General features: G+C 57.7%; 7 protein-coding genes across 7 annotated transcripts; 5 read left to right on the plus strand and 2 right to left on the minus strand.

Moving 5' to 3' along the window:
- Positions 1 to 2,715: 2,715 nt before the first annotated feature.
- P884DRAFT_275279 (PLC-like phosphodiesterase) lies at positions 2,716 to 4,134 on the plus strand (the record flags this gene model as incomplete). Its single annotated transcript, XM_069442828.1, has 1 exon — positions 2,716 to 4,134. The coding sequence occupies one exon, from the start codon at positions 2,716 to 2,718 to the stop codon at positions 4,132 to 4,134; it is 1,419 nt and encodes a 472-aa protein (XP_069300780.1).
- A 491-nt stretch (positions 4,135 to 4,625) lies between these two features.
- Positions 4,626 to 6,093, plus strand: P884DRAFT_275280 (tryptophan synthase beta subunit-like PLP-dependent enzyme; the record flags this gene model as incomplete). Its single annotated transcript, XM_069442829.1, has 2 exons — positions 4,626 to 5,375; positions 5,533 to 6,093. 2 exons carry the CDS (start codon positions 4,626 to 4,628, stop codon positions 6,091 to 6,093), a joined length of 1,311 nt encoding a protein of 436 aa, XP_069300781.1.
- Positions 6,094 to 6,373: 280 nt separating this feature from the next.
- On the plus strand, positions 6,374 to 8,164 carry P884DRAFT_192885 (major facilitator superfamily domain-containing protein; the record flags this gene model as incomplete). Its single annotated transcript, XM_069437712.1, has 1 exon — positions 6,374 to 8,164. One exon carries the CDS (start codon positions 6,374 to 6,376, stop codon positions 8,162 to 8,164), a length of 1,791 nt encoding a protein of 596 aa, XP_069300782.1.
- A 3,655-nt stretch (positions 8,165 to 11,819) lies between these two features.
- P884DRAFT_192791 (general substrate transporter) lies at positions 11,820 to 13,477 on the plus strand (the record flags this gene model as incomplete). The annotated part of the gene is made up of 2 exons (XM_069437701.1): positions 11,820 to 12,132; positions 12,192 to 13,477. 2 exons carry the CDS (start codon positions 11,820 to 11,822, stop codon positions 13,475 to 13,477), a joined length of 1,599 nt encoding a protein of 532 aa, XP_069300783.1.
- A 402-nt stretch (positions 13,478 to 13,879) lies between these two features.
- P884DRAFT_217865 (glycoside hydrolase family 2 protein) lies at positions 13,880 to 17,684 on the minus strand. Its single transcript, XM_069439363.1, has 3 exons — positions 16,823 to 17,684; positions 15,370 to 16,768; positions 13,880 to 15,307 (listed from the first exon to the last, which is right to left on the minus strand). Exons 1-3 carry the CDS (start codon positions 17,439 to 17,441, stop codon positions 14,083 to 14,085), a joined length of 3,243 nt encoding a protein of 1,080 aa, XP_069300784.1. The 5' UTR covers positions 17,442 to 17,684; the 3' UTR covers positions 13,880 to 14,082.
- A 1,427-nt stretch (positions 17,685 to 19,111) lies between these two features.
- On the plus strand, positions 19,112 to 20,838 carry P884DRAFT_192894 (sugar transporter-like protein; the record flags this gene model as incomplete). The annotated part of the gene is made up of 2 exons (XM_069437714.1): positions 19,112 to 19,365; positions 19,479 to 20,838. 2 exons carry the CDS (start codon positions 19,112 to 19,114, stop codon positions 20,836 to 20,838), a joined length of 1,614 nt encoding a protein of 537 aa, XP_069300785.1.
- Positions 20,839 to 21,883: 1,045 nt separating this feature from the next.
- Positions 21,884 to 23,567, minus strand: P884DRAFT_289969 (endo-xylanase). Its single transcript, XM_069444031.1, has 4 exons — positions 23,402 to 23,567; positions 23,258 to 23,321; positions 22,841 to 23,103; positions 21,884 to 22,756 (listed from the first exon to the last, which is right to left on the minus strand). Exons 1-4 carry the CDS (start codon positions 23,472 to 23,474, stop codon positions 22,002 to 22,004), a joined length of 1,155 nt encoding a protein of 384 aa, XP_069300786.1. The 5' UTR covers positions 23,475 to 23,567; the 3' UTR covers positions 21,884 to 22,001.
- Between the last annotated feature and the right edge of the window lie 1,719 nt (positions 23,568 to 25,286).

The raw sequence follows: 25,286 nt of genomic DNA on the forward strand, positions 1-25,286 counted from the left end.
CTCCATTCGTGGTATTGCTGCGATCCGAGTGCTGGCGGGGCTTTGACTGGACAAGACGTTGTGGGTATCGTTCGCCGGGCACGGGCTCACGGCTGTACATACATAGATGCTGTCCCGTTAATCTTATTGTTTTTGTTATCAGTTTCTCATCGACCTATTCATCCCATACATTCGTCATCAGAGAGCGTGGCCGGCTTCGTAAAGTGCGCGCAGACACCCCTATTTGGCCGGAGAATACGGAGTACAACCTCTCGCTTTGAGGGGTCACGCCAACGAAGCAGGGCCGGCGAGTTTCTCTCTGTATCAGGCTAGAATGGCTCGATGCTGCCTGAGTGAGCATGAGCATATCTTTGCTTTCAGCAGCATTGTTACAGGATCCGGCTTTGAGGGGCTCAGATCCGACCGACCCACTGGCAGCAGGAATCAACCAGGGTCATATTAGTTTGTACTTAGACTACACTCCTCCCAATACCTCCAGCATTTGGGAATAATCAACGACTCATCACTACTTCTGAGGCCCATACAGGAGTTCCGGGAGTGCCTCCCACAGCGCCCTCGCCGCCGTGGTCAGTCAGGTTTGCAACACATCCGACCGTGCTGGAGCAAGCATCCTACCATGCGCCATTGCCGCGTTCCCAGGTTTCCAATGCAGGCATGGTTTTCGTTTTCCGCACCGAGGGGACAGCCCGGACAGAAACAATCATGTTTGTTCCTCCCCCAGCCCAGAGGCTTCCGAGCAGCACCGCCACCCGCCGGCCGGCGTCTCTCCATTGCTGTTAATGCCAGGCAATGACAAACTGTAGCAGCCGCCTCTCATCTCCCTTGACGCCACAGGACCCGGAATCCACGGATGATGTCCCGCTGAATCTGCTCATCGTCGTGCTCCTGCCGCTGTCGCCGCCGAGTTACAGATCGGGGGCGGGACAGTGGGCTGGTCGATGACGGGGCTCGATGATCGCGGTCAGTCCTTGTCACGTCGCCGTGGTGGTGGTACTCGGGGGAGACGCGACATGCCGCGTTGGGTCGGGCCAGATTGGCGCTTTGGATGGCGTTGATGCGCATCATCCACCGTCTTGCCGTGACATGCGAGGAGGCTCGGGTTGCTGAGCGGCGGCGCGATTCGGTTGCTGCTGTTCAACGGCTCGACGTTGTGCCCATCTTAGGGTCCCTGTTTTTCTACATGTCGGCTGTTGGGCTGCCCGGGACGAGGGAAAGAGCCAGGATTGTACAGATGTTCAAAGTTGGATTGGGTTAGGCTTGGTTCTGGAACACGGCACGTTGGTGATAATTAATGGTTGTGTTCCGCTTTGACTCGTGTCCGGTAAGCCGAGGTATGGCGATACACCAGAGATGTCACCAGCGGCAACGCTGGAAAATGGCACCACTCCATCAGTGTTAGCGGCTAATTATCCCAAGGGCTAATCACACCAGCGCGCTGATGCCGGCTCTCAAGGTAAAGCCCAGAACGGCCCAGAAGGAAGCGCAATTAAATCGGCGGCGCTGGGAACATGCCTGCGTTATCGAGGCAGACATAGATTGCAATCCCTATTCAATTTGCGATGGTCTTTGAAGTCAATAACGACCTGTCTCTGTGGACCTCGAGTACGGTTCGCGAAATGAAAATATCAACGAAGAGACGAGAGAAGAATTGCAGAGCAAAAGGAAATTACCAGAACTCAGTTTTCAAATAATTTTTGGTTTATTACGGACGAAGTACTCCTCCTCGGGTATCGCGTAATACCGAAGGCAGGATTGCGGCAAAAGCATGCTAACTCGAGACGAAACCTCTGGATGTGGCTCGTCGAGGGTAGTATTTGGAGGACTCTCTGCGTCTTACCCACATTGAGTATCTGACTCTTCCCGGAAGCTTGTTGATTGTGACAACTGCTTGAATCGTGCATTTCTTCAGAGCATCGGCAGAGGCACTGTTCGAACGGCCTCGAGTCAAGATCATGGGAACATGGAGAGAATACAATGGTGGGCAACCCTAACCCAGGAAAGCATAATTATGGTTCACTTGCAGGCCAGGTGAGGAGGGGCTGTAAAGTTGGGCTCGCTCTGACTTGGAGAGATGGCCGGGTTCGCTCCCAACAACACCAGTGACAGAAGTCTTGCGTCGCCCTCAATCATCCGAGACGCGACCCTGGACAGATTTACTTGCTCCAGCTGACGAGTCAAACAGGGGCGGGGATCAAGTCTCAACAAGTTCGGACATCGATCACACACTTTGAGAAAGCCGCAGGGCGGTAGTTAGTGGTGGTGGTCATGCTTGGCCGTGCTTGCCCCGCAGGGTCTTTCAGCTCCCCACACCCAAGGGACGAGGAAGCCCCACGGTTGGTGCCTGGACCCACTTCGAGATCCAGCTCCGCGGCGAGGATATGGCTGCTTGCCGCAAGCCGACAGCGGCCTTTAATGGCGGCCCCTGCCACCCGACCCCACGGTCCCTCTACACTCCATTGGGCAGAACGGGAAGAAAGGAAGCAACCATAAATCAGGGCCAGGAACGGGAACAGGCAAGGCACAGGAACAGGGACACCCAGAGAACCCCACATTCCTGCCTTCCGCAATACTTGCACATTCAAGGGTTCAGAGCGGGGAGGTACGCATTGCTGCTTCCGCAGACGGGTTCAGGGTCGACTGGGCCAACTCCCACAGCTACACAATTCTTCCTTTTGTGCAGAGCGGCGTGGCACACTGCCGGGACAAGGCGACGAGATGCCCAGCAAAGGGGTCCACGTATTCACCTACATTGCAGCGCAGGGCTGCTCCATCGAGCTGTCGGTGCCGGGGCGGACTGTTACGGTTAAGGAGCTCCACCGCTTCTCGGATGTCGCGCTCGAGGTAGAGTCGTCGGAGATCAAAAGCCTCTTCGATAAGCGAGGCAAGTTCGCGTTCAAGGTCTTCCGGAATGGCAAACAGATCACGGAGCAATGGATCGACGTGAATGCCATCACGGGCAACGCCAGTGGTGGCACCATGGAGTCCATTGCCGACACGCCCTCCATCTTCCACGACGACCTCATCGTCTCGTACGGCCTGTACGAGGCCGGCAAGGGCCACGACCTACTGCCCAATCGCCACCAGTGCTACGTCACCGTCAGCCCCAACTATGAACGATGGATGGCCAAGCTGGCGCCCCCGGGCTCCGAGCTGGAGAAGAAGCCCTTCCGCCGGCTCGTCCTGCCCTCGGCCCACGATGTGGGCATGAACAGCATGGAAAGCAGCGACGCGGTGCTGCGGCGCGTCGGCGGCGCCGTCGTCGGCCAACTCATCAACGACAACCGCGTCCTGACCAAGCTCGCCGACAAGGTGTCGGCCGACGCCATTGCCCTCATCGCGCCCAACATCATCTACAGCCTGGCCATCACCCAGAAAGACTCCCTAGAGGCCATGCTCAAGATCGGCGCCCGCTACTTCGAGTTCCGCCCCGCGCGCCTCCACACCGCCGTCCGTTCCAAGGGCGCCCTGCCCGACCGCCTCTACTTCCAGCACAGTGCCATCCCGGGCATGGCGTACGACTCCTTTCTGGCCGGAGTCGTGTCCTTCTTGCGCGCCCACCCGGCCGAGATCATCGTGGTGCAGCTGCGCTGGGACGGCGTGCCCGACGCGTGCGCCAAGCCGTCGGCGGAGGAGAAGAAGCGATACCTCGAGGACGCGCTGCGCCCGGCCAAGGGCGAGATCGTGGCCGGCAACCTGCAGGACATGAAGAAGCTGACCATCGAGCAGCTGCGCCGGGACCGCAAGCGCCTCATCATGCTCGATAGCGTCGACTCGCTGTCCACGTACACGGACGAGGGCAACGCCACCCTCACCGGGGACAGCATCCTCCAGGCCCTGCCCCGCGTGCTGACGCGGGAGAACCAGCGGGGCAAGGCATTTATTAACATCCAGTGCCAGGCGACAGCCTCCAACATCACGAAGGCAGTCGTCTACTCTGTTCTGGAAGCCGGCGCCACCACTAGCTGCCTGTTGGTGACCAAGGGCTTGTGCGACCACAAGACGCTGCCCTGGTGCAGGGATAACGTCCTGCGCACCTGTGATCCGGACCAGCTGGTCGTCCTGATGAACGATTTTATAGACGGCGCCACGGCTGACGTTGCCGTGCAGCTGAGCAGACAACGGCTGGAGAAGTGAGAGGGAAGAAAAATCTATTGTCACGCATTTTTTACGAATGCAATGATGTATGATTTTCCTCGCCTCTTTTTTCGCCATGATCTGTCAAATGCGCGTGGGGCGCCCAATGAACTAAACTAACATTGGCATCTCGTTTCGGTTGTATGCAACGACTTTTTGATTTTGGAAACAGGGCTCGGATTCTCTTGTTAGCGTACTTGAGTGTTTAGCTTAACCGGGACTTTCTTCTGCATGTCGACATGACAGCGACAACGACCCATTTTTGACTACCGCGTGTTTGTTAATTACCTGGCACTTTTTTTTTGGGTCCCCGTGGTTACCCTGCTTCTCTTCTCTTACCCTTCGGCAGCCTGCCCCCTGGTTTGATTTCCCGTTCCCCTCACGACCGAACAGTGAAACCCCGCACTACGACCTCGCAGGGATAAGCATCGGAGCAGTCGTTGATCGATATTTTATCCTTTGGAAAATAGTTACTGCACAATTTCGGCACCATGCCATACCCGTCCCCGATCTACGTCAACCGCGCCGCCGTCGCCCCCGCAGGCCCCGGCCCCGACAAGGACGGGACAAGCGCTCTTCCTCCGACAGAGACCCGAGAACGCCATCCCCCTCCTTCCTCCCGGGCCCCTGCACTGGCCCTGCACCGCCTCCTCCCCGGCTATGCCGAGACGCCCCTCCACAGCCTCCCCTCGGTAGCCCGGGAGCTCGGCCTCGGACACGTCCTGCTCAAGGACGAGTCCCGGCGGTTCGGCCTGCCCTCGTTCAAGATCCTCGGCGCCTCCTGGGCCGTCTACCGCGCCGTCGCCGAGCACCTGCAGCGGCGGTCGACGGAGCTCGACCACCACGCCACGGTCTCGCGGCTCCTTGACTCGCTGCGGGGAGCGGGCGGGCGGGGGTCCGACTCACCCGGGGTTGGGCCACCGGCGGCGGCAACGGCGACGGCGACGGGGAGGGAAAAGGGCCTCGGACTGGAACTCGAGATCGTCACGTGCACCGAGGGCAACTGGGGGCGGGCGGTGGCCAGGATGGCTGCGTACCTGGGCGCCGCCGCGGTGGTGTACGTGCCCGCACACGTGCCCGAGACGACGCGGGATCTCATCCGGGGCGAGGGCGCCGAGGTGAGGGTGGTCGAGGGGAGCTACGACGCGGCTGTCGACGCCGCGAGGGGCGCGGCCGAGGGGAACGACGGGGCCCTGCTGGTGATGGATATCGGGTGGGAGGGATACGAGACCGTGCCGCAGGTTCGTATTTCTTTTTTTTTTTTTTTCCTTTTTTCCTTTTTTTCTCTTTTTTTGACTGCCTTCGTTCTTTCATAATATTTTATGATTTTCCCCGCTTGTGTCTGAAATGCTCGCAAAGCAAACGATACTGACTTAACCCTGACGGACGTGATCAAAGTGGGTGGTTGAGGGGTATCAGACCATGCTCGATGAGTTGGATACACAGGTGCTGCGCGTGACGGGCGGGCAGCCGGCCACGCATGCCGTTGTACCAGTAGGTTGCGGCTCGATTGCCCAAGCCGTCGCACAGCACTTCAAACGCCCGGCGAAGGAACCTCATGGTGGTAGTCGTGCTGTTGCTGCTGCGGCCGCTGTGCTCGGGGTCGAGCCCGACACGGCCGCCTGCTTGAGGGCGTCGCTAGAGACAGGGAACATGGTCAGCGTGCCGACGCAGGATAGTATCATGTGTGGGATGAATTGCGGGACGCTGTCGACGGTAGCGTGGCCCGTTCTCCGAAGCGGTGTAGATGCTTCCGTGGTCGTGAGCGACGTCGAAGCTCACCGCGCCGTCTCCGAGTTGGAGGCCCTGGGGATCCAGGCAGGGCCCTGCGGCGCATCCGCCCTGGCTGCCTTGAAACGAGCCTGCGAGGCCGAGAGGGAGAAGCTGCAATTCTCGGAAAAGTCAGTCGTGATTCTGTTCTCCACCGAAGGCCGAAGAGAATACACGGCGCCGGCATAAACAAGCAGCAAGCCGCCATTGGACGCATATGGTCGCGTATGATGGAAATAAGCCGCTAAACGCCGGGTGGAAGGCGCGCGTTCGCTACTCCGATAATCCCGACCACTTGAACGGTGATCCGTGCCTTAAAGGAGAATAACAAGAAAACAACACGGAATTGACTTCCTCATCGAATTTATCAGGGCGGAGACTCGTCCTTTGGGCAGGTGTGTGCAAAACCGCATAATTAACTAATAATTGACCCACGCCCAGCGATAGTGTGGTTTGTCAGACGATTCAAATGGCTGCTCCTGAAGAACAAGAGCAACATGGAACCGTGGCCGAAAAGCCAGGGCGGGCTCCTGACGACACGCCTGCGCCACCATCGGGGCCGAAGAATCTTGGGGAGGACCAACAGTCGCTGCAAGCCGTCGACGGAGCTAGAACAGATGCTCCTCCGGAGCGAGGCTCGCCCGACCTTGGGTCTGCCGGCGTAGGGTCAACAAACAGACGACATGACTCAAATGCAGGAAGAGTCTCGGTGACGGGCCGGGATCCCACGCCTTATAGCATATTCAGCGGCAAGGAGAAGGGGTTGATCGTTCTCATCGTGTCCGCCGCCGGCTTCTTCTCCAGCGTCAGCACCAACATCTACTTCCCGGCCCTGAACTCCATCGCCCAGGAGTACCGCGTCTCGAGCACGCTCGTCAACTTGACCATCACCGTGTACCTGATCTTCCAGGGGCTCGCCCCGTCGTTCACGGGGTCGCTGTCGGACAGCGTGGGCCGGCGCCCCGTCTACGCCGTCTGCTTCGCCATCTACATCGCGGCCAACGTCGGGCTCGCGCTGCAGCGCCGGTTCGCCGCCCTCGTGGTCCTCCGGTGCCTGCAGAGCAGCGGCAGCAGCGGCACCGTCGCCCTCGGCAACGCAGTCGTCTCCGACGTGGCCGGCCCCCACGAGCGGGGCTCCTACATCGGCTACGTCTCGCTCGGCGCCGTCGTCGGCCTCTCGCTCGGCTCCACCCTCGGCGGCGTCCTCGCCCAGTTCCTGGGCTGGCGGTCCATCTTCTGGTTCCTGACCATCAGCGCCGCCGCCGTCGTCGTCCTCATCGCCCTGTTCATGCCGGAGACGGCCCGCGTCGTCGTCGGCGACGGCTCGCTCGCGCCTCCCCGCTGGGACCGCTCGCTATGGGATCTCCTGCCGTCCACCAAGAAGCGCAGGAGGGACACAGAACCGGCCGCCGCACCCGGGGAGGAGGGAGGCACGCAGTCCCCCCGGGGTCCCGCCGCCGGCCACCGCCGCCGCCGACAGTTCGTCAACCCCTTCATGACCCTCCGGATCTGCGCCGACAAGGAGGCGGGCATGGTCCTCCTGGTCAGCGGCATCGTCTACGCCGGCTACACGGCGCTGGTGGGCGCCATCCCGTCGCAGTTCGAGGCGCGCTACGGCTTCAACGACCTGGAGCTCGGCCTGTGCTACCTGCCCATCGGCGTCAGCGCCGCGCTGTCGTCCCTCGTTGTGGGCCGCGCCCTCGACTGGAACTTTGCCCGGCACGCGCGCCTGCTCGGCCTGAGCGTCGAGCAGGTCCGGCAGCAGCAGCAGCAGCAGCAGGCCGCGGGCGGCGGCGGCGGCGGCGGTACCAACTCCGGCTTCGCGGTCGAGCGCGTCCGGTGCGAGGTGGCATTCCCCACGTTGGCGCTCTTCTGCGCCGGCACCGCCGCGTACGGCTGGCTGCTCTCGTGCCGGACCAGCGTGGCCGGGCCGATGGTCACGCTCTTCGTCCTCGGGTTCGGCGTCAACGGCTGCTACACCATCCTCAGCGTGCTCCTGATCGACGTGTACCCGCGCGCGCCGGCCACGGCGACGGCGGCCAACAACCTGGTCAGGTGCTGGCTCGGAGCGGGTGCGGCGGCCGCCATCGTGCCCATGATTGACTCCATGGGCCCCGGCTGGGCCTTCACCCTGATCGCCCTCCTGGACCTCCTCACGGTGCCGTTGCTCTGGGTGGTTATGCGCTGGGGTCCCAAGTGGAGGGCGGAGAGAATCGTTGCGGAGAAGGCAAGTGAGGCGAACAGTCAGGAGGAGAAGTAGCCGGGGGGGGGGGGGGGGAAGGTGAGATCAGTATTTACTTGCACTACTGCGCGATAATAAGGAAAGAATAAAAAGTAGGTTTGGAAAACTGGTCAAGGAGGCGCAGATCTCTGGTTCTTTGCCAGCTGCAGCTGGCAAGTTTCTGGCGATTGTTGGGACATAACAACGAAACGTAACGAATTGTAGGATGGCCTGCCGAGGCGGGAGATCTCATTGCCTTTCTTTTTCCTCGCTTTCTGTTCCTGATCTCTGCAGCATGTTCACCGTGGAGCTAAAATCAAATCACGGGTTATTACATCCCTGTTGCTGCTTGGTGGGAGCAACACTTGCTCCGGACCGTCACCAAACACGATCTCCAGGTGACACTTTATGATGTTTGTGGCCTACTCAACATCAAACGCTGTCGATTATCTATTATCTAGAGTGATGTTGGCCTGGTTCCACTACCGCTTCTTCTCCAAATGGACCCAGATTGGTTCTCGTACTTGGGTTGCGTTCGTTGCTCAGCACCCTATCATCTCGAAAGCAGCTGCCGATACCCGGTATCCTCCGAACCAAAGCGAGCAGCAAATCAGGGTGGTGCGGGAAAACTTGGTGGTTGGAAACGAGGCGTGGAGTCCGTCGGGCCACATAATTAATTTTTTTTTGTGCTGACGAACCGTTGTTGGGGCGATCTTGATGACTTTACATTAGTAAAGACGCTGCATGCTGAGATATATTATAATTTTTAATTACCCAAGACCATGGGACCAGGATTCGGTACAGACTCGGTCCATAATCGCACTCGATGGAACTCGTGGGATAAACCCGAGTTAGCCCGGCGCGCCAGGGCGGAACAGGGCCAATCAGCCCGGCTGCTGCCCGAGGGAAATGTTGCGTTTGGAGGGGTGCCGCTGGTTGGCCGGCACGTGCATGATCGGCTCCACGCCGAGTCAGGGACGTCCGGAGACGGACCGAGCGGACTTGGCACGTCAATCCCCCTCGGCGCCCTGAAGTCAAGTGCCGGGGTGCGGCTGGACAGATGAGACTCATCACGAGCCAGGTCCCGAGCTTTCGCCGTCACCGTGGTGTGGCGGATCCCGAGCCCGGACAAGGCTGCCGGTAGTCCGCGGGCCTTGCAAGGCGGGCCTCCCTTGCGAGGCCGTCGCCGTGGACGGATGCGGGCCCAACGGCGAGGCGACTTTTCTGGCGCCGAGGGCGCCGGCGACAGGACGTCACGAAAAGAGTCAAGCTATGTGGGCCGTGTATGCACTCTGGTAATGCATGCCGCCTATTTGGCCACGCCAGGGCGTCGGCGTTTGGCGCAGAGTCCAAACCACATGTCGTCCTCGGAGTTATGCAATCATCATCCCCTTTCCCTTGTGAAGGTACGCCTCGGCAGCATTTGCCGCCGACAAGGCAGTGGCATCCACAAGGGCAGGCGCCAAGAAGCTAATTACGTTTTTCGCCAAGTGCTTCTTCTTGGATGGATGATGACCACCGCATCAGGTGTGTATTGTGGTACATCAAGTGTAGAGAGCCGAGCCGAGAGAGGCGTGTGTGGAAATATGCAGTCACTAACCGCAAGTCGCAACCGCGCGTGCTCACCAAGTGGTGCCGGATCCATAATCTTGTCTGTACGGAATTTTGGTGTCCTACCCGAATGAACCACCAACAAAACACACTGAGGACTCCATGTTACCGAACAGTTCAAATTGACAAGCAGCTTCTGTGGGATTACATCTTTTTTTTTGGACAATTCGTGGCCGTTTCCTGGTGGCATGTATCGTGGAGCCGTGGGATGAGAGTGTTGAGAGTACGGAGTACTAAGTGGCAGCGCCTCTTTTCATGGTCTTCCAGGCTCCCCGTTTTGTGGTGATAGAGCGAAGGAAGTTAACGGGGCGAAAGAGGGGTCGCCCATCTATGCTCCATTTGGGGAGGTTTCTCCGAGTGTGGGAATTGGCAGGTGCCACCAGACTCCATGCTGTTGTGGGTTTAAGGGTTTCATAAGGCAAGAGGGAACGGAAGGCACGTTCTCCCTGTCGGTAACACCCCGCAGAATGGAATGTGCCAGCTTACATTGTTGACTAGTGTAAATACGGATCGTAGTGACCGCTGCACTGCAGGGGCCATCTTATACATACAGCCAATGTCTCGTCGCCCTTGCCGAATCGGCCAACGGCGGCAGAATCACATGAAGAATACCTCGATAGCGAGGCGAAGGAGGTTATAGAAAATAGAGACAAGGAACAACGTACTGCATAGAACAAACTGCGTGATTGCCACTGCTACGCTACCAAGAAGGCTGTTGTAGCTTTTCTGCATCGCATCAGTGTGTTTACACTACAATAGATTGGCCCTGGATCCGGGATCCTGTGGGATGCCATGGGCCCACTGCGCGGCAAAGGAACAAACGCCAAGGCCGGGCGAGCCCCACTCACGCCAAGGAGTTGCTCTTGCCCCTCCCAGATCGGAGGTTTCTGCAGATTGAGACGAACAACCAGCTTTTCCACTGGTTGCCATTGCAGGCCCATGTGATGGCGCAGTGTTGCTCTTTCCCCTCTACTCTCTCGGTTGCCGACGAGTAGGAAGACAAATCTGCAGTCTTTGCAGCATGCGCAACGCGGGGAATACCACGGCACTTGCAGGGCCAGAAAAGGCCATTCCGTATCGTTGCGAGTCCTGGGTCGAGCCGTTGCGGCGCGGAGCCCTCCCAACTCGGCTTGCGACCTGCGCTGCTGCTTTTTACGCTGCACTACTCCGTAGTCACATTCACCCCCAAGCTTTCGGGCTGAACGATGCCGAGAGGAGCCAAGTCAGTTTTTTCTTCGAGATACCCATGCAATGACATCAACCAACTCCACGACTCGGTGGGTAATCCCGGGCCGGGAGAGGGTCTGACGTTACGAGGCATCTGGGGGTCGCTAGCCTATGACAGCACTATCTCGATGTCGTCGTTGCCGAGTGCGCAGGGATGCCATCTTTGTGTTGCCGTTGATCTCAATCCCTGACTCCAGGATTTGTCGCAGTCTGCAACCGAACAGGGCGGGGTGGGCCCCCCGCCGGGACCAAGATCGTCCAATGTTGCGTCCCTTTTGCCATCAGCGGTGTAGGAACCTCTCCCGTCGCCCCAATGAACCCAATGGCTCCAATGGCTCCAATGTATATGTACCATCGTTTTGCCTCGGGCGCGCAGCTGCCGCGAGGTTCCTGCGTCTATACCTCCTGTCACTCGTCGAGAGTCCTTGCAATACCTTCCCCACGGGTGGCTCACGGCGCCCAGTCTCCATAACCCCGTTCCACATGGCCGATGTGTGCCAGTGGTGATGGTGTGTTACATATTCCCAGCCCAAGGACATCACGGGTGAGACCCTTGGCCCCATCTTGCACTATATAGAGGTCGACCCCTACCCTCCCCCTCTCCGCGCCTCCCCCGGATTGTCATACCGCTCCTTGCGAGTTCACCCACAAACTGCAGCCGTCGACAATGGCGCCCCCCAAGTTTATGGGACTCTCCGGGAGGCCCCTCTCGCTCGTAATCTCGACAGTTGCGACGACGGGCTTCCTCCTCTTCGGATACGATCAGGGGTATGTTCGCCCCTGGTGATTATGTTTTCATTCAGAGCTCCCCCCTTTCATCACCAACCGGTCCTAACCCACCACCCCTCTTAGTGTCATGAGTGGTATCATTACCGCCCCTGCTTTCAACGATGTGTTCACGGCGACCAAGGACAACCCGACCATGCAGGGGTTGGTCACGGCCATCTACGAACTTGGCTGTCTGGCGGGTGCCATGACCATTCTGGGCGTTGGCGACCTCCTCGGGCGACGGAGGGCAATCATGACGGGAGCTTTCGTGATGTTTTTGGGCGTCATCATCCAGATCACCGCCTTCCCCGGGTCAGCGCCCCTCGCTCAACTGATCGTCGGGCGAGTCGTCATGGGCTTCGGCAACGGCATGAACACTTCGACTATTCCGACATATCAAGGTTCGTGAGCTCCCATCCATCCGGTGGACATTCAAGTTGCTGACAAGGAGACAACACAGCCGAGTGCAGCAAGACGACCAACCGAGGACTGCTGATCTGCATTGAGGGCGGTGTCATCGCCTTCGGTACTCTGATTGCGTACTGGATCGATTATGGCGCTTCATACGGGCCGCCCGACCTCGTCTGGCGGTTTCCCATCGCATTCCAGATCATCTTCGCCATCTTCATCACCGGCCCCATGTTCTTCCTGCCGGAGTCTCCCCGATGGCTCCTGAGTCACCAGCGGGTCGAGGAGGCCGACAAGGTCATCGCGGCCATTCGCGGGTATGAACTGGACAGCGACGAGACCGTTCTCGAGCGGAACCTTATCATGGACTCTCTCCGCGCCGCCGGCGGCTTCGGCCAGAAGAGCACTCCGGTCAAAGCCCTGTTCACCAACGGGAAGACGCAGCACTTCCGGCGCATGCTCCTGGGCGCCAGCTCCCAGCTCATGCAGCAGATTGGCGGCTGCAACGCCGTCATCTACTACTTCCCCATCCTCTTCCGCGAGTCCATCAAGGAGAGCCGCAACATGAGTCTCCTGCTGGGCGGCGTCAACATGATCGTCTACTCCATCTTCGCCACCACCTCGTGGTTCCTCATCGAGCGCGTGGGCCGCCGGCGTCTGTTCCTGGCCGGCTCGATCGGCCAGTGCCTCAGCATGGTCATCACGTTCGCCTGCCTGATCCCCGACGACCGGATGACGGCCCGCGGCGCCGCCGTCGGCCTCTTCACCTACATCGCCTTCTTCGGCGCCACCTGGCTGCCGCTGCCCTGGCTCTACCCGGCCGAGGTGAACCCGGTCAAGACGCGCGGCAAGGCCAACGCGGTCAGCACGTGCGTCAACTGGCTCTTCAACTTCCTCGTCGTCATGGTCACGCCCATCATGATCGACAGCATCGGCTGGGGCACCTACCTCTTCTTCGCCGCCGTCAACGCCTGCTTCATCCCCATCATCTACTTCTTCTACCCGGAGACCGCCCGCCGCTCGCTCGAGGAGATCGACATCATCTTCGCCAAGGGCCACGTCGAGAACATGTCGTACGTCCGCGCCGCCGAGGAGCTGCCCTCCCTCCGCCCCGTCGAGATCCAGGAGTACGCCCGCAAGTACGGCCTCGTCGACCGCAGCGCCGGCGACGGCGGCGCCCGCGACGACGCCCGCGACCCCGAGGAGAAGCCCGCCATCGGCGCCGGCCCCTCCTCCTCCTCCAACACCAGCGACGACAACGTCGTCGTCGACGAGCACGGCGTGGGGTCCGGCTTTGGCGACGGCGTCAACACTTCCGAGAAGGCGGATGGAGACTAAGAATCGTCTTCGGGCTCGAGTCGCATAGCTCTAATAGAAGAGATGCGGAGAAGAGGAGGCCATTTGGGCATGATGATTCCATGAGACCCTCGGTGCAATTTTGAAGCCTGGACGGCTGCAGAATACTGGGTCATTTTTTTTGATTGGCTCTTTTTTTCCTTCCCTTTTTTTTTTCTTTCTGCCCTTTTCGCTTCTATTTCTTGGTATTGGTGCTGTTTTAGGGTTCCTGTTGCGGTGCAACATATGGAAAAAGGGATGCGGGCGGCCATGTGCATATTGGTACGTGTTCACAATGGTAGAGAGAGCAGGATACCCATGGATTTGATGATGCGGTTTAGAAGCGGTCACAGGTAGATGGCTCATTAGAAATAGAAATCTCTCTGAGAGTGCATCAATAACCTTGGCATTACAGTATCGCCGTGTTCATGCGTTGTTAGTGTCTTTCAAATATTAATTCCTTGAGCGTGATGTATGTACTCCAACCTCGTATCTAATCAATCAGTCTGTATTATTTCATCGAAATAGTTTACAAATGCACAAGAGGCTGGGTTACGGAAACCAGTTCCGCTGACCCCTTTCCCACCTCCCATATTTTCCCCCCATGTTCAACCATCGACTGGCTCCAAGAGAAAGCCAAACTCGTAATCCTCCGCAGGGACCAGCAAATCCTCCCTCACCCCCGGCCCGCACGCCCCCGTGCCCACCCCGGCGACCCTGGCGTCCAGCCTCAGCAGGGTAGCGTCCTCCGGAACCAGGTCGCAAGGGTGCTTGGCAGCCGCGACGACCGCGTCCCTGTACCGGCCAGCGCGGAAGCTGAACCCTCCCGCGGAGGCGGCAGGCTCGATCTCGCAGTTGCGCGACCACTCCCCCTCCGCCTTGGTCACGCGCAACCCAACCCCGGCGGGGCCGCGCTCCCGCAGCGTCACCCACCGCGTGCCCATCCGGTTGCCCCCCTCCTGCGGCACCTCGTACGGCGTCTGCAGCACGTCCACCGACTCGGCCGTCCACACCCCGACCCGCTGCGCGGAGCACTTGTCCGGGTACGATTCCCCCGGCCCGAGGCCCAACCACTTGACGCTGTCCAGACGGCGGGGCAGGCGGAGATCCAGCCCGACGCGCGGGACGTGCTCGGGTGGATAGGATCCTGCCAGCCGGAGGCGGACGGCGACGGAGAGGGTCCCGCACGGGGAGATGGTGTAGGTTGTCGCGGCGAGGTAGCCCCAGTCAAGGACCGGCGGGGCGTGGTAGGTGGTGAAAGTCAGTTCGACATTGTTGCCGCTGTCCTTGTCGTGGATGCGGCCGGCGGAGGCTTCCGTGGACAGGTTGGTGGAGCGGAGTTGGGATGTGAGGACGTCTACGCCGAAGCGGCGCCAGTAAGGGAGGGAGGAGGGATTGTCGTTGTCCGTCGGCGGGCGCCAGAAGGAGGGTATGATGGCTGCGCCGGTGACCGGGTCCGGCTCGAGAAGCGGGGTGTTGTTGACGGACCAGTGCGTGACGTAGGCACGGGCTTTGTCGAAGGAAAGTTGGAAACTTGGGCCGGTGACGGTGATGGCACTGTTGGATATCGCCAGGTCAAGAGCCTTAGATGCGCGAAGCTGACCTGCCGATTTGAGCGGCTCGGTCGTTTGAAGGTGGTGTTGAAACCAGGCAACCTCGTGTCCCGCCTCGGCCCATGGTGTTGCGGTTGCAAGGGTGAAGGAGACGGTCAGATGTGTCTCGGCACCTGCCTCACCCTCGAACTTATGTACTGCGCTCGGAAGGGCGACCGGGGCGCTGGAGCCTGGCTCGATCTTGGGGAGATCCAACACTCCAGACGCTAGAAGGGTGGTGCTAGGCGAACATTATTAGCGACTTGCTTCTGACCTGGACAACACGCCTTTGCCAGTGCTCACCTTTCGGAAAACTGCTCTACTTTGTAAGTTGCAGTGAGGTGATCGAGGCCGACAAAGTTGTAGAGGTTCGACACGACAAGCTGGTCTCGATCGATCTTGACCTTTACGGGTTCAATAACCTTTTTGAGCTCGATCAAGCCCGGCGTTGGCTGGTGGGTGCTGTGCAGGAGGCCGTCCATGACGAACGTGCCATCGTTTGGGAAGTCACCAAAGTCGCCCCCGTAAGCGTAGTACGACTTGCCGTCTGGATCCTCTTTCCACAAGCCGTGATTTGCCCACTCCCAGACGAATCCGCCCTGGAGGCGGGGATAGGAACGGAACGCCTCCTCGTAATCTTCTAGCCACCCGGGTCCGTTGCCCATCGCATGTGCGTATTCGCAAAGGACCACGGGCTTGTCAAAAGTGCCATCTGGTCTGACACCCTTGGTCTTGGCCAGCTTGATCAGACGCTCGACAGAGGGGTACATGTACGAGAACATGTCGGCGGACTCGGCATGCACATCGCCCTCGTAGTGGACCAGGCGCCCGGGGTCAACCTCCTTTGCGTATTCGTACATGGCCTTGTGGTTCTGGCCGTAGAAGGCCTCGTTGCCGAGAGACCAGATGATGACGGAGGGGTGGTTCTTGTCGCGATGCACCATCTGCTCCATCCGGTCGACGTAGGCGGCCTTCCACGATGGGTTGTCGCTGGTGTATTTGGCTGCTTCTGCAAAGGTCAGCTTCTTGCGCTCCTCGTAGTCCATCTCCTCCGGGATGTCCTTGGGGCGCGCAACGGCGTCGTAGAACCCGTGGCACTCGAGGTCCGCCTCGTCAATCACCCATAATCCGAGCTCGTCTGCAATATCGAACAGCCTAGGGTCACTGGGGTAGTGACTGCACCGGAGGGCGTTGATGTTGTGCGTCTTCATCAGGAGCAAGTCTCTCCGGACAAAGTCGAGGGGAACGGCACGCCCGAAACGCGGATGGTGGTCGTGTCGGTTTACCCCGCGGAGCCTGATGGGCCGGCCGTTGACACAGATCAAGCCGTTCTTCAGCTCGACCTTGCGGAATCCTACTCTCTGGTGAATCGTTTGTGTGCCGGAGGCCGTGGTGATTGACAGCTCGACGGAATAAAGGTACGGCGTCTCGGCAGTCCACTTTGCCGGTTTCTTGACCGGTATGGTGAGGTGAACCTTGCCGTCACCATTGACCTCCTGCTGCGCATCTCCGAGAGAGTCGCCCCCGTTTTTGGCAAGCTCTCGTAACGCCAGGGAAACTGTGGCAGTCGTAGAAGTCACGACATCGATGGTGGCGTCCAGTGTCCCGTCCCTGTACTCGGCATCGAGATCAGTCCGTAGAAACCAATCTTCGATGCGCGTCTCCGAGGGCAACGAAATGAGGTGAACGTCGCGATAAATGCCTAGGTATGTTAGCCCTCAAAAGAAAGGTGAGGTTCTGGCGAGGACAAACAAACCGGAGAGCCACCATTGGTCCTGATCCTCGATGTAAGAACCGTCAGACCACTGGTATACCCTGACCCAGACCTCATTGGCTCCGTCTCGGTTGACGTACGGCGTAACATCGAACTCGTGAGGGTTTCTGGACCCCTGAGCGTAACCGATTAAGGTTCCGTTGACCCAGACGTGATATGCGCTGTCGACCCCATCGAAGCGCAGACGGAGTTGCGACGCACGATCCCACGAGGACGGCACATGGAAGGTTCTCTTGTAGGTCCCCGTCGGATTCTCGGTAGGCACGTACGGCGGGCAAACGGGAAATGGATACTGAACGTTTGTGTAATGGGGGATGCCATGGCCCTGAAGTTGCCAATGGCCGGGGACCTCGATGGCTGTCCACGTTTCGTCGGGACGGTCAGATGCAGACGGCGTTGGGGAAGCTTGGGTGCCAGAGCTTGGAACAGGAGCCTTCAACGGAGTCGACGTGTAATGGAAGTCCCAGCGGCCGTTCAGAACAAGCGACGTCTTTGGGATGTAGTAGGACCGCGGAGGCAGAGTGTTTCGTCGGAAGACAGCCTCGTTGGCGTAGTCCGGTTTGGTCTCATCCTGTTGCAGAGTGATGCCTTTGATTTGCATTTTCGCTCCTTTGTGTCTGGTTGTTTGTTGTCAAGTGGCGACTCTATACCGGAAACCCAGGCGTGGATGGTGCCCGGTGTGAAAGTTATTTGTAGTGCCCGGAGGCAACGCAACTGGCAACATTGGCTGGAAGTCATTTCATACTGGATGCGGGGGTAGCGGGGTTGAGAGGTTCCATGTGGGTAGCGGCGGTGTTGGGGTGCCTGCACGGTTACAAGGCAAGCACAGCTCAGGTGCATACGGCGGACGTGAAGCACTGCAGAACGCGATTCAGGATCCTGGTATGTACATACATACAAAGCACTCACCTGAGTGAGTTATCGTTCCCAGAAGCGACCTGAGTAATCTACCCCTCACGAGTAGGTTAATAGCTAATTCGTTATGGGTATTTCTTGGGCAGAACAGCTGGAGAATCGATCCGACAAGGGGTTCTTGAAACCTACCGCCCGGGCCTTCCTTGGGTTTGCACCCCCGCCCCCCTCTCTCCCTTTTTCGCTGTGCTTTTCGCTCTTGCAACTTGCTCTCCGGCCGCAACTGTTCTGCTGTGTACTTGTGACCGCAGTTTGGGTATGAATACAGAGCAATGCGCGCGTGTAATTACATGTCTGCAGCCTACGAGTACTGTCTGCTGCCCGGCCTCCTCACAAAGGGTGGATGTGGATCTAGCATTGCATTAAGAGATCAGCGTCAATACATATAAGATTTACTTGGTGCAACTGGCTTCTGTTCGGATATCCCGCCAATCGCTGGCCACGAGGTAGCCGGATAATTAATGGTACAGTCTTTGGTGAGGTTTGCCGCAATTACCCAGGGAACATCCACTCTTGGCCGGAACGCAGCACAAACCTGGCATCTTGAGTATTTCCTGTGTGAATACAACACTTTCAGATATTCGGAAAATAAACCACCCTGCCATGTTGTAACTCCACGTGCCGCCATGAGTTCATCCTCGGGGCGTTTGATCTTCAACTAATTACCGGGAAAAAACGCCACATTCTGAAGAGCACGTACTTGTAGGCAAGTAATCCGAAGTTAGGCTTCGTACCCTCTCGGGGAAATGACGGCCGAGCAGCTCTGCCGGTTTCGCAAGAAGAAAGAGCCAGAAGGTTGGATCGCTCGTGCTTGGCATCGACCAGTGGCCGCGCGGTTGCACTGTTCATCCAACAGCCGGCCCCAATCACCTCTCGAAAACTCTCCTCGGTATTAATCCGTACCGCGCGACACGATAGGTGCGGTTGCATACAAGCAATATCAGCCGACGGCACCCTCTTACGGAAATGGAAGGTCTGGAGATGGATGCGCATCTCACCGTGCAACGCGGGGAGAAGAGCAAGGGTAAAGCAAGATATTCGGTACCAAACAACGTGCTTAAGTTGTGAAAAATACCACCACATATCCATACATGCTTGCAAGGTAACAACAGCCCCGGATTGTGGGGGAGGGGTCGGAGCTCCTGGTCTCGCCCGTGTCGATGTCGTTGGTGGTTGCACATGTTCCTACGGTGAAGGGCCTCCTCGAGGGTTCCAAGATAATTATTATTATTACTACTCGCAGCTTGCGCCGATCGCCACCACACCGAAGCCGTGGTCTACCACGTGTGTACGAAGTGCCTTACATACATGAATGCTCTTCGACTCGAATCTTGATCCACGCCGTCGACACCCTTACCAATGGGCACCAGCCGCGACGAAAAGGAGACGGTCGTGGCCGACCACGCCGACGACGATGCACTCCGAGAGGCCGACTTGGCGGTTCAAGTCGCACACGATGCCGACGGTACCGTGTACTCGCCGTGGTCGCTGCGCATGATCCGCCTCTACCTTGTCCTCTCGCTGAGCTACCTTTGCGGATGCCTCAATGGCTACGACGGCAGTTTGATGGGGGGCCTGAACGGCATGACATCCTACCAACGCTACTTCCACATGTGAGAGCAACACCCTCGGTGTGATGGATGCTAATTAAATCAACCCATCACCAAGACAACCGGTGGGACCTTGATTCCTGACCGCTAACCAAGAGAGTTTTTGTTTTCCTTAGGTCCACCGCCGGCTCGACCACGGGACTGATCTTCGCCATGTACAACATCGGATCCGTAGCGGCCGTCTTCTTCACCGGCCCCGTCAACGACTACTTCGGCCGCCGCTGGGGTATGTTTGTCGGCGCCCTGCTCGTCATCGTCGGGACGTGCGTCCAGGCGCCCTGCACGACCAGGGGCCAGTTCCTGGCCGGCCGCTTCGTGCTCGGCTTCGGCGTCAGCTTCTGCTGCGTCTCGGCGCCCTGCTACGTCTCGGAGATGGCCCATCCCAAGTGGCGCGGCACGCTGACGGGCCTGTACAACTGCACCTGGTACATCGGCAGCATCGTCGCCTCCTGGGTCGTCTACGGCTGCTCCTACATCGACACGCTCGACGCCTGGCGCATCCCCATCTGGTGCCAGATGGTCACCTCGGGCCTCGTCTGCCTGGGCGTCTTCTGGCTCCCCGAGAGCCCCCGCTGGCTCATGGCCCAGGACCGCCACGATGACGCGGCCAGGGTGCTGGCGACCTACCATGGCGAGGGCCGGGCCGACCACCCGCTGGTGAAGCTGCAGATGCAGGAGATGATGAACCAGATCTCGACCGAGGCGTCCGACAAGAAGTGGTACGACTACCACGAGCTCTGGAACACGCACTCGGCGCGCCGCCGCCTCATCTGCGTCATCGGCATGGCCGTCTTCGGCCAGATCAGCGGCAACAGCCTGAGCTCCTACTACCTCGTCAACATGCTCAAGTCGGCCGGCATCACCGAGGAGCGCCGGGTGCTGGCCCTCAACGGCGTCAACCCGGCCCTGTCCTTCCTGGGCGCCATCCTGGGCGCGCGCATGACCGACGTCGTCGGCCGCCGCCCGCTGCTGCTCTACACCATCGTCTTCGCCTCCGTCTGCTTCGCCGTCATCACCGGCACCAGCAAGATGGCCACCGACGACCCCACCCGGACCGCCGCCGCCAACGCCACCATCGCCTTCATCTTCATCTTCGGCATCGTCTTCTCCTTCGGCTGGACGCCCCTCCAGAGCATGTACATCGCCGAGACCCTGCCCACCGCCACCCGCGCCAAGGGCACCGCCGTCGGCAACTTTTCCTCCTCGGTCGCCTCCACCATCCTGCAGTACGCCTCCGGGCCGGCGTTTGAGGGCATCGGGTACTACTTCTACCTCGTCTTCGTCTTCTGGGACCTGATCGAGGGCGCCATCATGTACTTTTATTTCCCCGAAACCAAGGACCGCACCCTCGAAGAGCTCGAGGAGGTCTTCTCGGCGCCGAACCCGGTCAAGAAGAGCCTGGAGAAGAGGAGCGCCCAGACGGTGCTTAACACCGTCGGCGCCGCGCAAAACGAGAAGCTCGCGGGAGATGTGTGATAGCCTGAGAGAGGGGGGGGGGGGGTGGAGAAACCGGGAGAACGAAAAGTCGGGTGGCCTGGTCTAATTAAATTAAACTCGTGTTTCTGGCCTGCCGGCCGGTTCTGTCACCTGGGGCTCAAGGTTCCAGGCCAGTCGATGGGAGGATATTAACCTTCCGAATCCTATATATGGCTAGCAATATCTCTCAGAATGGATCCAGATGCACTGCCCTCGCGAGTAATTAATTATGTTGCTGAGTAAGATAAAACGTTGTTGCTAGATATGATTGGTGCGGTAATCTCGCCGCAGTTTTAAAGACTGGTCTGGTCCGCTGTAAGGTTAAGTTAATCAGGTCCAGGTTCTTCGGCTAATTAAATCACTGACGCTCGGCGAGAGGGCTGAAGCCTGAACCGGGAACTATCGCTCGCGTACTTAAGTAAATGGGTAACTACCCTACTATAAATAGACACAAATGTCCTTTCTTGGGTGCCGTCGTGAATCTGCCTCGCGCCTCTATGCTATTAATGGATCTGGGCTGGCCCGGAATATGAGCCTTGTCATATTTACCCGGGTAAGCGGAGTGAGCAAGCAGGCTAATACAACGTAATTAGTCCCGTGCCTTGAGAGACATCTAATTATCAGAAGACTACGATATATTTGGTATTATTCTTTGTTGACACGGGAGAAATACCTGGTCTTTGGAAGAAACCAGCGGACGTCATGGTACCGAACAGAGCCAAAGGGCGATCTGAGGCGCCAGGAGTCTTTCTAGAGAGGCACACCTGAAGAGTCGTAAGGGGAGGGAAAGTGGAGAATTACCGAGAGGACAGCATGGTTCATACTCATATCATACACTGACGTAACGCTTGCATCGACACCTGCATCCCAGGCTTCTTAAGCCCCGCCTATGACCCCAAACAAACGGATCTAGGTGCCATTTAAGGTGTATTGTATAGTGGTACTATCTGAGGTGTGCATTTGCAAGGTCGCCATTTCGAATCATGTTGGATCATTTTTTTTTTTTTTTTTTTTTTTTTTTTTTTTTTTTTTTTTTTTTTTTTTGCATACACCAAAGCACAAGCCAATATAATTGCTGCTAGATTTGCCTGTCCTAGCTAATCACCTCACTTCCCCTCTTTCCTCCTAGCTTCATTGCCTCTAAAAATAATCAACCCCCTCTCTTACAAGGCATTAATCAGAGCATTGTATGCCGCCTTTGGCTGGTAGTTGCTGTCGAAGAGGAGCGGGTTGGTGCTCGACCTCCAGCTGTCCTTGTCAGAGACGCCCCAGACGGTGATGCCGACGCACTTGGAGACCTGGAGGCAGGCGTTCATGACGGTGAGGTAGTCGTTGGCGGAGGCGCCGGCGATGTCGAGCTCGGTGATGGCGATCTCCTTGACGTTGGCCGCGGCGAGGGCCTTGAGGGCGTCGGGGACGCCGGCGGCCGTGTTCCACCCGCCGGGTCCGGCCAGGTGGCACTGGGTGCCGATGCCGTCGATCGGGATGCCCTGGGCGATCCACTTGTTGACCTTCTCGACCATGCCCCGGGTCACCTTGGCGTAGTTGGCAATGTCGAGGTTATAGTCGTTGATGTAGAGCTTGGCGTTGGGATCGGCGGCGCGGGCGGCGCGGAAGGCGATGCCGACAAAGTCCTCGCCGAGGACGCGGCTGAAGACGCTGTCGCGGAGCGAGCCGTCCTCGGCAAAGATCTCGTTGACGACGTCCCAGTGGAGGATCTTGCCCTTGTAGCGAGTGACCAGGGTGGTGACGTGGTTCTCGATGACCTGGGTCAAGGTGTTGCGATCGTTGATGTTCTGCACCCACTGCGGCAGCTGAGAGTGCCAGAGGAGAGTGTGGCCGCGGATGAGCTTGCCGTTGGCCTGGGCGAAGTTGACAACCGCGTCGGCGTTGGCAAAGTTGAATTGATTGCGGCTCGCTAATTAGAATCGCGCAATGTCAGCTCCGAACCGGCTCGTAATTATCTATTAATTATTCGGGAGAAGGAGGGGAGGTCACTCACGCTCAGTAGCATCCCACTTCAAGCTGTTCTCGTGAGTGACTTGACCAAAGTCTTTCTTGACAATGTTGGTCAAGGCATTGTTGTTGAGATGGTAGTGATCGATCTCGGTTCCGAAGTAGAGCTTGCCCTTGGCCTTGAATTTGTCGTGGAGGCCGGTTCCGCTGCCGCCGCCGCCAGTAGGAGCCGGGGTGCTTCCAGTGGTGCTGCTGCTGGTGCCCGCAGGAGGGTTGCTTGATCCAGGCACGCATTGGGAGTACCAGTCACTGGGGAGATTTGTTAGCAAATGGCCTTTAGGTGGTAACAAAACCTCTCACACACAAAAAGAGAACAATACAACAATGAAATGCAGAACCAAGATAAGTGTAAAACGAAATTGTAATTCCAGAGAGAAAAGAAATAATAAAAGCAGTTACTGACTTGACGAATTGGCATACTGCGCCAGAAACGCAGGTCGTGGGACCTGTCCAGCCTTGACCGCCGCCTATTGTGAAACAGGAGGTATTAGTGAGCTCAAGTCTCTCTATTAGTGGTGACTATTTTCCGAGTAAGGCAATTACATACACTGGCCCCACAGAGGGGATTGGGCAAGCACAGCTGCCGGGGCGGCTGCCAGCACGAACGTAAGAGTACGCATGCTTGATGGTCTCTAAGAGAGGCTGCAGGTAGGGAGCAGACAAGCAGTCGACGGCGACGTGGGCAACCGTCAGAGGGGAAGGGGGGGTTTTGGTGCATCTTGCCTCTTATATCCTTTGTAAACATACCCGGTTTTTTTTGGCGGAGCATGCGGAGGATACCGATGGAACCAGGACTGCGGCGCGTTTCCATTTCCGTACTCCGTACTTACCAAAGCTTTAAGGATACAACCTTCGGTGGCAGCCGCACCTATCGCGAATCGGATAGAATGTTTAGCGAAACAATACTGAAACCATGAAAGAACGGTTCCCGGGCTTGGCTTCGCTGGCCTCCGCGCATTTTCAGACTATAAGAGGTTAGAACCGTGGCGCCATGGACTTCTTCGCATCACATGTGGCCGGAGTCCTCCTCCGACCTCTCCGGTTGACGGAAATCATGAAGGAAAATACGGCGTTGTGATTCCGATTACTGCTTTTGTCCATAATTACCCACGATGGGTTTTTGGCAGTCATCTGAAAAAACTTGGCGCACGACATCAGGACTGTTATTCTAAATACTAGCGGAGCTAGAAGATTCCATTTTACGATGGAATCCTAAGATATAATAACGAAAGAGAGGAAGGAACGAAAATATAATGCGGCCTCCACCCTCACCTCATCAAACAGGTCTGAAGCACCATGATGATTTTATGTCAGGTATGGAAAGTTTAGGTAATTACTCACACATCCCTACCTACTCCTGTTTTGGTCAGTCCTTTCGGCGCTTCGTTCTTCGGTTGATACGATGTCCTCTGAGGAACTCCCTCTGTAGTGCTTCGTTACATTTGACACAAGGGCAAGATCGCGAAGGGTGTCGGGGGATTGAGGCGATCAGCGACGTGATGCCACCAGATGTGACAAGACTGATCTCGAACACAGTGAGATCCAGGGAGGCTTTTGCACGAGGAGGTTGCCCAGGACGTTCTGGCCGATGGGAACGAAAATGGATGCACCGACGAGTGCCCCGAACATTATGAATGCTAACTCAGGGAGCACGTCATTCTGTGGCAACACGGTCTGCGTAATGAGATTGGGAACTTGGAAACAGAGGCCGAAATGGAACAAGTCCATAATTAGAGGACCTGATTAGCCGAACCGTTTCCTTCCCGAATTTAGGATCCGCCCGAAGCATCGTCTGGAGCGCCCGACCCCACGGAGATGACGTAGGCTCCGGCTATCGCAAACGACGTGTAATAGTACATCCAAACACCAAGTTGATGATTCGAACGCAAATTGTCCTAACGATTGTAGGTGTCATCACGCGCGTTGAGCATAAGAGTGATCCAAGAACGCAGCGGCGATGCTCTGCTGTCTGTGAATACTATTCATTATTAGGACGGTTGCTGTTATAGGGGCGTGCGATCTGGCTAGTAATAAGGCGGCCAAAAATAAAGTGAGAGCAGTACAATAATGCAGCTAGTTATCGTCCTACTACTGCTTGTAGCCGCGCTTAGCGTTCGCAGACTCGATGTTTCAGAAAATCGCCGACGGGGTCCCCTACAGCGTACTAGTATATCTGGTCGCCCCACTATCGCGCTATTTTAGCAACATGTCAAACGACACCGGGCACTAGGATTGTGGTTCGGCAGTCTTGGGACCTGCAGGATACTTTCTCCGACCCGCTGGGGCAGAAAGCCGCCAATACCGACAAGGACCAGTTCTTTGTCGAAATATTATGTAGACCGGGAATGGACGAGTGGCGCAACAGGCTGAGAGATGGTTGTGTTCGGATCCGTTGTTTAATTATGTCCGTTAAGCCCGACAACCCGGCCCTT

The sequence above is a fragment of the Thermothelomyces heterothallicus genome, assembly GCF_042370625.1.
Source record: "Thermothelomyces heterothallicus CBS 202.75 unplaced genomic scaffold P884_scaffold_3, whole genome shotgun sequence".
Taxonomy (NCBI): domain Eukaryota; kingdom Fungi; phylum Ascomycota; class Sordariomycetes; order Sordariales; family Chaetomiaceae; genus Thermothelomyces; species Thermothelomyces heterothallicus.

Bases quoted from the DNA above. Each gene is read 5' to 3' on its own strand.
- P884DRAFT_289969 (XM_069444031.1), bottom strand. From the start codon at position 23,474: ATGCGTACTCTTACGTTCGTGCTGGCAGCCGCCCCGGCAGCTGTGCTT. The intron at 23,104-23,257 runs GTCAGTAACTGC...AAATCTCCCCAG, and splicing joins GCAGTATGCCAATTCGTCAA to TGACTGGTACTCCCAATGCG. The intron at 22,757-22,840 runs GTGAGTGACCTC...GATTCTAATTAG, and splicing joins GAAGTGGGATGCTACTGAGC to CGAGCCGCAATCAATTCAAC.
- P884DRAFT_217865 (XM_069439363.1), bottom strand. From the start codon at position 17,441: ATGCAAATCAAAGGCATCACTCTGCAACAGGATGAGACCAAACCGGAC. The intron at 16,769-16,822 runs GTTTGTTTGTCC...TAACATACCTAG, and splicing joins GGACCAATGGTGGCTCTCCG to GCATTTATCGCGACGTTCAC. The intron at 15,308-15,369 runs GTGAGCACTGGC...ATGTTCGCCTAG, and splicing joins GTAGAGCAGTTTTCCGAAAG to CACCACCCTTCTAGCGTCTG.